At 45.8% G+C, this 13,067-nt stretch overlaps 1 protein-coding gene across 2 annotated transcripts in view; it reads right to left on the reverse strand.

Annotated features, from left to right (window-relative positions):
* Window positions 1–13,067, reverse strand: part of LOC137357191 (annexin A4-like) — a 63,441-nt gene that overhangs the window by 28,278 nt on the left and 22,096 nt on the right. For both annotated transcript variants that reach the window (XM_068023331.1, XM_068023332.1), the window contains exons 3-4: window positions 4,715–4,802; window positions 2,318–2,412 (exon numbers count right to left, since the gene is read on the reverse strand). In XM_068023331.1, coding sequence (XP_067879432.1) covers window positions 2,318–2,412; window positions 4,715–4,802 — 183 coding nt within the window. The remainder of the gene's footprint in view (window positions 1–2,317; window positions 2,413–4,714; window positions 4,803–13,067) is intronic.

Raw genomic sequence — 13,067 nt, forward strand, 5'->3', positions numbered from 1 at the left:
CCATTCCTGGATTAAGAACAGTCAACCTCTAGGTTTTAAATTGATAAGGGTTTTTAACAAGGTCAAAAGGGGACCAAAAACAAAGCTGGGGAGTTTGAGAACTTGGTGCATTCCAGAACACAGGAGCACTGTGTGCCTGATTACAATCAACAGTGCTAACAGTAAGTTATGGCGGGTCAGGTAACTGATTTCACTTTGTAGCTTTCCCTGCAAGACACAGCCAAGAATCACACACATAACCAATGCTTTCGAGATACAATTTTGCACTTTTTCATGACGGTGACTCCCCTGCAAATATTGTCACATTCCCAGGAGCCCTGTTCTTAACTACGCAAATGGAAAACAGTACCATGACAGTCAACAATATTTAATTGTGCACTTAAATAGAAAGCGGTTCGCATGTCAACAATTACAGCAATCAGATTCCCTTGTAGACTCTTGTATCCCGAGAGGCCAAGATCCCAGATGGAAAATGCTTCTACAAGCTATGTCCATCATCATATTGAGCAATCCTACCATTTCTCACAGCCTGCTTCTGTCTCTCAAATGGAGGTTAGCCAGTTCCAAGGATGCTCACATACCCTTAGGCCAGGCTTGCTGCTGCGTCATGCATTTCAAGGCAAAAACCAAGCGACGAGGCAGCAAAATAGACAAGTCACTTAAAGGACTGGACACCATATTAGAATAAGATAGAGGTACTGGTGAAGGTGCAGAAGAGATTTGCAAAACTGATATTACATCCATCAGGAAAAACAGTCAATGGGCTGGGGTTCATTTCCCTGGAAACAAGGCAACGGAGGAGTGACCCCAGAAATGTGAAAAATAACGCAGGCTTTGACAGGGCACGCAAAAGCAAAGTTGTTTCCACTTGTGGGGAAGGGCTAGAAGTATGATAGTCATGAATACATCCAATAGGGAATTCAGGAAAAGCTTCTTTGCCAGAGGAGAGTAGCTGCTGTGAAAAGTATCAATGTATTTAAGGGGGAAGTTGGATAAACATGCAAGGAAGAAAGGACTAGAAGGATATGGTGATAGGGCGAGATGGAGAGGGTGGAAGGAGGTTCGTGTGGAGCATTGACACCAGCATGGACCGGGTGGGCCAAATGGCCTGTTTCTGTGCTGTAGACGAAGTTTAAGCAAATCTCTTTGCAGCAGAATTGTAAAAACAATTGAATGGGCTGTAACTGGAAGTAAAAACAAACAGAGGACGACTTCAACAAGACAGCTTCACATGCTGATCAAATCAAGAAGGGAATTAACCAATTCAGTACCCAACACACTCTTGTCTTTGTACTGTAGCATGACAGCGCTCCGTGCATTTAAAAAGAAAAGGCAAGGAATTGCTCGACACAAAAAACACTTGACTTTGAGAGACATGAGTGAAAGGTCCGATGACACAGGGCAGCAGCAGCAAGATCTGAGAGAGAAGCGCAGAGCAAAAAACAAACTATCGGCCAAAATCTCTTTTAACATGGGGGAGGAAACACAGACAGAGGATACTGGGCAAGAGAGAGTTCAGGTTATGATGGTGCAACATCAGGGACAGAGGGATGGACAGATGGACAAAGTAGATCGAAAAAAGGTTAACTCAACAGGTAGTTCAGTTTCCAGACAATTCTATTGAGTTTTTCCCACAACAAACCGCTTATTACGGTCATCTTTGAATGTGGAGTTTCAATTTCATTTCTTGGGGATTCCTTGAAACCTCAAGTTCGTTAAGACAGAGCCAAGACCAGAACAAACAGCAAACTTCCTCTCTCAACTATACAGCATTCACAGATTGCAGCCAGTGTCCTCGGGGCAACAGAAAGGACCGTAATTACCATCCATGTTTGCTATCCAGTGACCCTGGCTGGGAGTCAATCTATTGGAACTGGATCCTGAGCCCACATCTGGTGTCTCCCAGGATTGAACGGCCTGTAGGCACCAAGTGGGTACACACGCACACACGAGGCTACAATTAATACCATAGGACGTAACACAGGAACACCACTCCTGGCCAGTTATATTCAGTTTGTCCTCACTGACAGCTCCATTTGACTTTTTTTTTTAAATTAAGCAACTCATGGAGACTGAGAAAGGTCTCAATTTACATCGCACAGTGGAAAAAAATAATCTATGAATTGAGATATCCTCATACATTGCCTGGCCATCAGTCACACCAAGACTAAAATTCATGAAATCCAGCAAACTGGTTTCCTAGCAACTACCTGAAGGCCTGTAGTGGATTAGCAGCTCTGAAATTATCAGCCTTGAATACATTGCTCAGGAACTTCTCAAATCTGCACACTAAAGAGGCACTGCAGCACAAACATACCCTGCCAAAAGCAGTCTTGAAGTCCAGTTTGATCTGCTGCCTTTGGGCTATAGTTCTCCGGGCTAGCACTTCAACAATTGCATCCTCATCAGTACCTGTACAGCAGTAAAAGAATTTCAAAGTAATTTCAATTTTCCGGTCTAAAAAGCATAAAATGAAACCCTGTGTTTGGACTGCAAGATTGTAGCTAGTCTGTAAGCTTCCTGATGTCAGCATGTTACAGACCAAAAGAGCCTTGCTTTCATTAGCACTTCTACTTCAAATATACAGCAGCACACAAACAGGCCATTCGGCCCCATTAGTCTGTGTTGATGCTTCACATGAACCTCCTCCCACTCTTCGGCATATCCTCCTAACCCTTTCTCCCTCATGTTTTGATCCAGTTTCCTCTTGGTGTGTCATGTGTTCACTGAGCTTACCAATGATGCCTTTGAACAACTGGAGAGATTAAGGTAATGGCCATTGTTGCTACTCTTCAGTGGCACTATATTGGAATGTATGTGGGTGTGACAAGGGCTGCCCTCTCCTCCAGGACAATCCCATGCTGTCATTCCGTCTGCGCACACGCTCAGCAACGGCCACTTGAGCAAAGGGATCGGAGAGCACTGGGTGCCAGTGCCTTCTGCAAAGGGACAGTTTGTGTGGGAAGGAAAGTATGTGGCAGGGAGAAAAAAAAAAACATACATACTCTGGAAGTGTCTCCTTACCACATGGCGACTGACCTTTGCCTCTATGAACAGTCATACTTGAAGCTCTGAAGTTTTGTGTTGATATTGGGCAGAGTTCAAAGCGACTGAACAAGGAAGGTTATGGTGACCCTAACCCACACCCTCTATGGCAGATACTTGCTCTCCTTCCTGTCCTCCCCAGGTGATGTTCTCTCACCATTTACCAAAAGCATGCTGATCAGACATTGGCAACTCCAGTACAAAGCCGCCAACCTCACGAGGGCAGTATCCAGGGAGAATCGTAAAGATGGACGTCTGAACAACCCACTTGCTTAGAAAACAAAAACACACATGAAGCACTCTGAAATATCCAAGAGAACTTTCCATGCTTCACATCAAATGCAGAAAAAGCAGCTTCTGCTCAAAACTAGACTCCCATTTAAAACTGTACACTGGGCCTCTGATAAACAATCCCAACTCAACTCACACTTAGCACTTCTTGAACTGAAAATGGAGTGGGGTTAGAAAGCAGGTCATCTGATTTCCAAACACACGGCTGATCTGTATTTGAGCTCCATTTGCCCGTTTTGATTCCACATCCCTTTAAAAACACTTATCCAATAAAATCTAGCAGTCTCCATTTTGAAAGCCTCGACAGCATTTTGAGGAACAGAGTTCCCCACTTCCACCACCTATTGTGTAGAAATGCTTCCTGACACTACCCTCAATTTAGCCAGCTCTCACTTTGAAATTTTCCCTTGTTTTGCAATCTCTGAGCAGAGGAATTAGTTTAGAGAAGCTATCAACGACTAGTCATTTTTAAATACCTCGATTTAGACTTCCCCTTAATCTACTGTACTCGAGAAAAGACAATTTGAGTCCATACAACCAGTCCTCATAATTTAACCCTTTTAACCCTGCTATCATTCTGGTGACTGAGCCAGTGAACAATCTGCATTACTAAAAGCCAATAATTGGAGCAAACCAAATGGACGTGAATATTTAGCTAGAAAAACCTCTCCATCGATTCTTACCTTCAATTATATAATATTGCCCTTGAAGTCCACACTCCACATCTGCTTTTGAATTGGAGACAGAGGTGATCTTGGCAAGGTCACATTTTATTCCTCAATCTTCCAAGTTAGGCGTGGGACTTGAGTAGTTTATAAACTTTGTGGCTTGCTAATTATTTCGGAGGTCACCAGAATGATAGCTTCTCTAAACTAATTCCTCTGCACAGAGATTGCAAAACAAGGGAAAATTTCAAAGTGAGAGCTGGCTAAATAGGGGGGGGGGGGGGGGGGGGGGTAATGTCAGGAAGCATTTCTACACAATAGGTGGTGGAAATGGGGAACTCTGCCCCTCAAAACGCTGTCGAGGCTTTCAAAATGGAGACTGCTAGATTTTATTGGCTAATGTTTTAAATGGATATTCAAACAAAGCAGGCTAATGGAGTTCAAGTACAGATCAGCCATGATCTATTTGAATGGTGGACCAGACTCGAGGGGAGAGATGACCTCAGCCTGGTACTACACGGCTTTTGGAAAGCAGTCAGGACCAGTGACAAGAATACAGGGGTTAACTGCTATTAGCATCGAACGATGCAGGGGAAATGGAGCTCAAATTAGACCGAACTGCAGGTGCAGAGTGTCAGAAATACAGACTTTCAATGCTGAAATGAGTGACAGATTCCTGTGTAAGAACTAAAATGACTGGCTGTTGAACATACCTAACCCCTTCATTGCCTTCCTCAATTTGGCAGCATCTTCCTGGGAATTGAATCCAGAGAATTCTCTGACTGTGCCTCGTTGTCCAACCTGTCAAAATAAAAACAAATTTTCAGTCAAGATCATGTTAAAATATCTCCCGATTCCTATCAAGCTATTTAACACCTCGTTCTCAATCCTACTCTTGGTCACCTGGTCTGTGCTTTGCCAAGGGCCTCAATGCTCATCACAAATAGTTAATATCCAACTTCATCTTAGTCTGCATGAAGTAAAACATGTCCCACATGAAGCAGTGTGTGATGTAACATCAAATCATTTGCTCGCTTTCCCTTTAAGCTGTGGATGAGAGCAAGAGTCCATTACCTTTGTCAAGATGTCGTGTGCTTCTTAGGGAAAATGATGAAATGCAGATAGGGAGTCATTTATAACTCTGGTTCCTTCATTTTCGAATGGCAAGTGGGACAGCAGGAACAGAGGGAAGCAGTATGTATACACTTTGCACTAAGCTTTGCTCCAAGAAAAGGTTAGGTTTGAAGGGAGACAAGGACCTGGCACATTGATTGTACTAATTGCAGTTGTAAAAGTGCAGCATGGAGTTGGTGACATAAGAGAGACATACTCAGTCAATGCAGAGTGGGAAATGTATTTGTCACCATGCCCAGAAGCAGAGAGAGCTCTTAAACCTCACCGGGACATAACAAGACACTTCACTGCCAGTCACATGCACTTGTGAAGCGCAGTTCTTGGTCATAAACCAAGCAGACAATGGAGGCCCCCACCTGCTAAGAATAAAGGCACATTTTCACCACATGGACATTAAACTGGGAAAAAAAAAAATAGGGCCCATCACAAAGAATGGCCAGGCCCCGAGCCAGGAAGATATTTTTGCATACTAGCACAGTGTTGGAACAAAAGGAACCAGTCCCTGCTCACCAATACACAGGACGTGGTCAGACCAGTTTAGTCACATGACTAACTGGCTGTTGCAGGTTTTTGAACTCGACACAGAATTTGAATGGAGAAAAGTCCTGGATCGAGAACACCTCTCCTGTTTGCTCTCATCTCCTTCTCACCATCTTTGGAATCCATTGCAGACACAGGAACCCAAAGAGAGAAAATTCCCCTCCAGTGAACAAGGTCCAAGAATACTGGGCCCCAACGAAAAGCAAGCATGACATACAAGCAAGAACTGCTTACGAGAAGGACTCTGCAGTGAACTTGAAGCACAGGAACAAGAAACGCTTCAGAGATCGCCTCAAACCTCCCCACTTGATTTTTCATCTGCTCTTTTCTGTTTCTCCGTACGGATTGCGTACGCATACTAGTGTGGAGCACAGCGTGTGTCTATAGGCATCAGACTTAAACTCTAATTGAGTTAGATCAATAAAAATTCAACTTTTCTTGTTTAAACTTAAAAGCCTATTTGCACTTCTTTCTTGGCTTAATAATAATTAGCAAGTTTTGCACAAGGATTCACCAAAGGGGAGTTCAAAACAGAGTGTTTAAAATTAAATCCTGTTACAGTAAGAACAGGTGAAAGCCGAAAAAGGACACCTGGACACCTTACTCACTTGGTCATAACAAAAGCAAGGTTCCACTAACAGACGATGACATCCATGGTCATTTCACTAGTCTTGGGGTCAGTTGTTAGACCAGATGCTGCAAAAACTCCAAGGCTTTATTTGTAGCAGAGCTTGGAGAAATGTTTTATACCTCCTTCTGAGGATGCACGCGAGTTCTCGGCTTCATGTCATCTGAAAGACAGTACCTCTGACAGTATAGCACCCTCAATACTGCACCACTAGTGTTATTCTCCATGGTGTGCTCAAATCTTGGAGTGGGATTTTAAACCACAAGCTCAGGACTCTGATGCAGGAGTGCTGCCCAATCAGCCAAGCCAACGCAAACAGGGGGATTCCTTCACACCACTGGAGATAAGTAAGCACAACCTTGAACATGGAGACTTCCAACAAGTGCTATTAAAACAACCTTGTGACAAAAATGTCAGTTCTAACAAGCAATGTCCAAAATACCCTAATTGTAGCAACAGATCATCTGCTCATGAGCACATGGCTCTTTATTAGGAGCTTGCTGTGCACAAATTGACTGCTGCATTTCCTACATGACAGTGAATACACTGAACGAGTACTTAGGACGTCCCAAAGTGCTTCCCAGCCAATAAGGATCATAACAGGCACTTGAGAAATGCAAGTCTTGGCTTGATAAACCCCTTCTTATAATAAAGAAACTTAAAACATTAAATTGACAACTTGGCTGGAATTTTACCTTGGGCAGGAGGTCCCACCCACTGGCCCAAAACTCAGTTGCGAGCCTGTCTCCATCGGGCCTGGGGATCAATGCCAGGATTTTACACTCCCCAGGCCCTTAATTGGCCTTGGGCGGGACTTCCACCTGAAAGTCCTGCCCAGAGGAGCCGCCAGCCAGTGGGCCAGCAGCTCTGAGACCCAGCAGCGCCACTGGGAACCTTAAGTGTTGGGGGGGGGGGCGGCCCTCTGAAGCGCACGGTACCTGATTAGGAGGCCTCCCCAAGCTGGCAAGGAAGCCACTAGGATTCACCAGGTGGGATTCTTGGGGCCAATGAGGGCAGGAGGAAGTCCTTAAGTGGCAATTAATCAGCTGTGATTGGCTGGGCAGTTACACTCCACCAGTGTAAAATTGAAATGGTGGTGGGAGGTTGTCAGGAATGGCACCCCCTGCCTCCCACTCCATTGTATACACACCCGCCCCCCCGAATCACTCCATCAACAGCCTGCTCATTGTGTAGGTGGGGGGTGCTGTAAATCTCCAGCTCTCATTTCTTTTACAACCGACATAGCGAGACAGCTTAACAGCGAAGCAGCCAGTGAGAAAAAATGACATGTGGGTAATATTTTAGAAATTTTGTTGGATGTGGGCGTCGCTGGCTAGGCCAGCATTTATTGCCCATCCCTCATTGCCCTCCAACTCAGTGGCTTGCTTCAGTGATTTCAGAGGGAATTTTAAGAGTCAACCGCATTGCTGTGGGTCTGGAGTCACATGTAGGCCAGACCAGGAAAGGACGGCAGATTTCCTTCCCTGAAAAAAGGACATTAGTGAACCCGATGGGTTTTTACAACAAACGCTAATAGTTTTATGGTCACCATTAGACGAGCTTTTTAAAATCCCAGATTAATTGAATTCCAATTTCACCATCTGCTGCGGTGGGATTCAAACCCATGTACCCAGAACAGTAGCCTGGGTCTCTGGGTTACTAGTCCAGTGACATTACCACTACACCAACATCTCCCCTAACTCAGTGTTGAACCCATCAGAACCAACGTCATCACAGGAGAGAGTTACCAGTACTCATGCAATGTCCAAACAGTTGTCCAGTTTAAAAATGCCACATTTCTACAGGAGACACGCTTTGCACCTGAACCAGACAATAAGATTATCTCCAATAGCTTTCCAAATAGTCCCAGTCCTCCTTCCCCACAGACATGCACAGTTTTCCCTTTAAATTTTTATCCAGTGCTCTTCTCAATGTTCTTATTGAATCTGCTTGCACTGCCCTTTCAGGCACGGAATTCCAGATCACAGCAACCCACTACGTAAAAACTATACCCATCCACTCTGGTTTCCTTGCGAATGCTTTTAAAACTCTATCTTCTGGTTATAGACACACTTGCCAGTGAAAACAGTTTCTCCCTAACTATTTTGAACACTTCAAATAAACATCCCCTTCACTTTCTCAGCTATAAAAAAGACAAACCCCATTTCTGTGGTCTGTCCACCCAACAGAAACCCTGCATTGCTGGGATTGGCAGAGACGAGTAGAAACTTGACTGCTTCCAACAGTGGCTTAGTTGGTAATCCTATGGGTTCACGCCCCACACCGAGCCCCGACTACAGCATTCAAGTTGTGATTGATGGCATCCTATATCGTACCAAGGGACAGCTGTATCTTTCTGGGCGAGATGTGAATTGGAAGCCCTGCCTGCTTGTTCCAGGGAATGTTGAAAGATTTCCCAGTTCTGTCTGAAGAGTAGGGAGTCCCCCTTTGGTATCCTGACCAACATTCCTCTCGGCCAACAATGCCAAAAATAGATGGGTGAGTCAGTCATTCATCTAGCTGCCTAGCTAGTTTGCATAACAGTCACTACAGAGTGAAACAGACGGTGAAGCACTTAAAACAGGTTGGGCATGGGATACAAAAGCTAGCATGTAGTTTTCTAGGTGGCCAATCTCCAAGATGAAGAGGCTGATATTTACAGCCATGTCAGTTACTTATAAATGTCAGACCTGTAGTAATCATATGCACTGCCCTGTGAATTTTAACATGTTTCAGTTTGATTTATCTTTAGCAAGAGATAAACTGAATGAGGGTTCATTACTCTGCTGATCGGTGACTGCAACCCCCTTCATTCTACAGCATATTAAACATGTCTCCCAAGATAATTCAGGACAATAAAGCTCCTTAAGCCACTGATCTTATCCTCAAATTAGAATGAAGTGCTGTGTAATCCTCCCACCCGTCTCTCTGCTTTTGTGCAAACACTGAAAGTGAGCAGAAGGTGGCCGACAACTGCAAACGCCCACCAGCTGAATGGGATTCCGTCACTTAGTTTTAGCATTGCAAAATGCTTGGGGCGCCCAGGCCGATGGGCAGAGTGCTGCAGCTCAGCACGAGGCACCCATTCACTGAAAAGCAATTACACCTGCAGGGGAACAGACTACAACTTGCATCTATAGAACAGAGTACCCAAGGAGCTTGACATGAGGATTAACAATGTGACATCGAGCCACGTAGGTGAGTAAAAAGGGCAGGTGACCAGAAGCTTGGTCCAAGCGGCAGGTTTTAAAGAGAAAAAAAAAAGTGGAGATTTCGGGAGGGAATTCCAGAGCTCCGAGCTCAGGAAGCTGAAGGCATGGCTGCCAATGGTGCAACGATTAAAATTAGCTAGTGCAGATATCTCGGAGGGTTGTGGGACTTCAGGAGCTTGTGGAATTGGAAGGCAAGGCAATTGAGGGATTTGAGAAAAGATGAGGTTCAAACCAAGATGTTGCTTAACCAGGAGCCAATCCAAGTCAGTGGGAACAGTTGCCAGTTAAGACCCAGGCAGCAGAAATTTGGAATGAACTCAAGTTTACAGAGTAGAATGTGGGAGGACAGCCAGCAGTGTGTTCGAATGGTCCAGTCTAGAGATAACAAAGACATGGATGATGGTTTCAGTAGCCAAAGAGCTGATGCTGGGGCAAAGTGGGCGATGTTACGGATGTGGAAATATATGACATTAACTGTTGGAAGAGATGTAGTCAGAACCTGATCTTGAGGTCAACAACACTGTGGTTCAGCCTCAGACCCAGAACGCATCGATGGTGAGGGAATAGTATTTGTAGTGGAAACAGAACAGCTTCAGTCTTCCCAATATTTACTTGGAGGAAATTTCTGCTCCAGTGCTGAAAATTGGCGAAGCAGTCTGATAATTTAGCACCAGGGGAGGGGTGGAGAGAGGTGGTGGTGGTGGTGAGGTAGAGTTGTGAGTCATCAGTATATATGTGTAAAACTAGCACGGTGCTTTCAGATGATATTGCCAAGGAGCATGGAGATGAGAAATAGGAAGAAGCCAAGGGACACCAGAGGTAACAGTGTGGGAGCAGGAAGAGAAGCCAGTGCAAATGATTCTGTGGCTACAAGTTAGATAAGAATGCAAGTGGTTGAGAGCAGTCCCACCCAGCTGGACAACAGTAGAGGTGTTGGAGGAGGATGGTGTGGTCAACCGTATCAAAGGCTGTAGACAGGTAGAGAAGGAAGAGGTAAAGTTTACATTTGTCAGTCACATCGAATGTCATTTGTGACTTTAAGATGAATCAGCTGCAATACCCCAAAACTATCACGAGTCCCAGCTTCCGCCTGCCAGAGATGGACAGAAATAAAACAGCACGAGGAGAAATTCAACCCTCAGTTCACAACTGACGATTGAGAATGCAGCAGCAAATCCGGCAGCTATCACGTTACCAAGACGATATGTAAATTGGTAACTTGTACCAGCAAACCCAGATCTGCAGTCAACTTTCTACTGGAGTGTCGGAGAACTGGAACTTTTTACAATCAAACACTGGTGAAGAAAATCATTTTGTAGCATTGCGAGGAGTACGAGGATGTTGCCCATAAACTGACATTCTCTCACTCCATCACTTTGAGGCTGTGAGTATTCTCAATGATTGTTCAACTAAACAGCACAGGAAATACTGCCAATTTCTCCACAACCAAAAGGAGAGGGAATGATATACACTGATGCAAAATGGGGTTTAGGGAGGGAATCTGCAATTGGATCCAACTGCTCTACACAATCAGTAGCGCAGTCTCAATCAACAGGTGGGAATCGGAAAGTTTCCCGATCAAATCTGGAGTCAGACAGGGCTGTCCTCTGTCCCCGGTCTTGTTTGTTTGCTGTATTGAACCCTTTGCTGAGTCTATTAGGAAGGATGCGAGCATAAGAGGGGTGACAATCCCAGGCAGCGGAGGCACTCAGGTCAAAACCTCCCTGTACATGGATGACGTCGCCGTTTTCTGCTCGGATCCGCTGTCCGTGCGCAGACTGATGAGCATCTGCGACCAGTTCGAACTGGCCTCGGGAGCCAAAGTTAACCACGGCAAGAGCGAGGCCATGTTCTTTGGCAACTGGGCTGACCGATCCTTTGTCCCCTTCACCGTCAGGTCAGATTACCTGAAGGTGCTGGGGATATGGTTCGGAAGGGCCGGGGCGTGCACCAAAACCTGGGAGGAGCGAGTAGCCAAGGTACGACAAAAGTTGGGCATGTGGGGGCAGCGATCTCTCTCCATTGTGGGTAAGAACCTGGTCATCAGGTGCGAGGCGCTCATGTTGTTGTTCTACGTGGCGCAGGTCTGGCCCATACCCCACTCCTGTGCCGTGGCAGTCACCCGAGCCATTTTCCGCTTCGTCTGGGGATCTAAAATGGACCGGGTCCGGAGGGACACGATGTTCAAATCTCTGGACTGGGCGGGAAAAATGTACCCAACGTGGCCCTCATCCTGATGACCACCTTCGTGTGCGGCTGCATCAAGCTGTGTGTAGATCCCCAATACGCAAACTACAAGTGTCACTACGTGCTGAGGTTCTATCTGTCCCCAGTGTTGCGAAGGATGGGCCTGGTCACATTGCCGCGGAACGCTCCATGCAATTGGGCCGTGCCACCTATCCTTCGTGGAGCAGTTTCTGCGGGAAAACACCTTCGACCACCGGTCCATCAGGCAGTGGTCTGCACAGAATGTCCTCAAGGCCCTACGGGAAAAGGAAACGGTGGATCCTGTCGGATGGTTCCCCGAGCAGACCGTCAAAGTCATTTGGCGGAATGCCTCATCACCAGAACTTTCAAACAAGCACCAAGACGTAGCTTGGCTGGTGGTGAGAAGGGCCCTCCCTGTCAGATCCTTCATGCACACCCGAAGTCTCGCCCCCTCCGCACAGTGCCCCCGCGTTGGCTGTGGTGGGGAAGAGACGGTCGCACACCTCCTCCTGGAATGTGCCTTTGCAAAGCAGGTGTGGAAAGAGATGCAGTGGTTTTTGTCAAGGTTCATCCCAAGCAGCTCTGTAACACAGGAGTCTGTGCTCTACGGGCTGTTCCCAGGGACGCACACCGAGACAATCAACTGCTGCTGGAGGACTAACAATTCGGTGAAAGACGCCCTTTGGTCTGCCCGAAACTTGCTGGTCTTCCAGCGCAAAGAGTTGTCCGCCGAATGTTGCAGACTGGCACATTCCAAGGTCCAGGACTACGTGCTGAGGGACGCACTAAAGCTTGGGGCAGCCGCAGCAAAGGCTCAAATGGGGAAAGACCACAGTGTAAGGTTCCCCCACCAAGCTGGACTGAGGGGCTGGATCCATGGGAAACCCCTCGAACTGTATCGTTAATATTCTCAATTGCTGTAAATGTAAAACTAATTGACATGACAATTGTGAAATGGAAGGGTTGGGAAGAAACTCATGACAGTATTGAAGGAAACTGATCTCCCTTGCAATGTTTGTATTTTTTGGTACTGTTTGGCAATGTAATTCTTACAGATTTTTATGAATAAAGTATATTTTGGAAATAAAAAATAGAATGATATACACTGATCAAACTGGGCCCCATTTAAAGTGACGAGTCACAAATTCATGTCTGCACGAATGTGCTGCGGCTGACAGTTGAGTTGCAAGCAGGAAATGGTCAGCCACTCGTACGGATAGCTGCAGCAGAAATCCATGTCAGCCTGAAGTCCCAACTGCTTCCAAAGCTGAAGCGGGTTTTTGAAAACCGTTCAGAGCTAGTCTTTTAGCCCTTTAGAAGTTTGAAAATGGATGACAGTTAGTT

This window comes from Heterodontus francisci, chromosome 47 (genome assembly GCF_036365525.1).
Source record: "Heterodontus francisci isolate sHetFra1 chromosome 47, sHetFra1.hap1, whole genome shotgun sequence".
Classification (NCBI taxonomy): Eukaryota; Metazoa; Chordata; class Chondrichthyes; order Heterodontiformes; family Heterodontidae; genus Heterodontus; species Heterodontus francisci.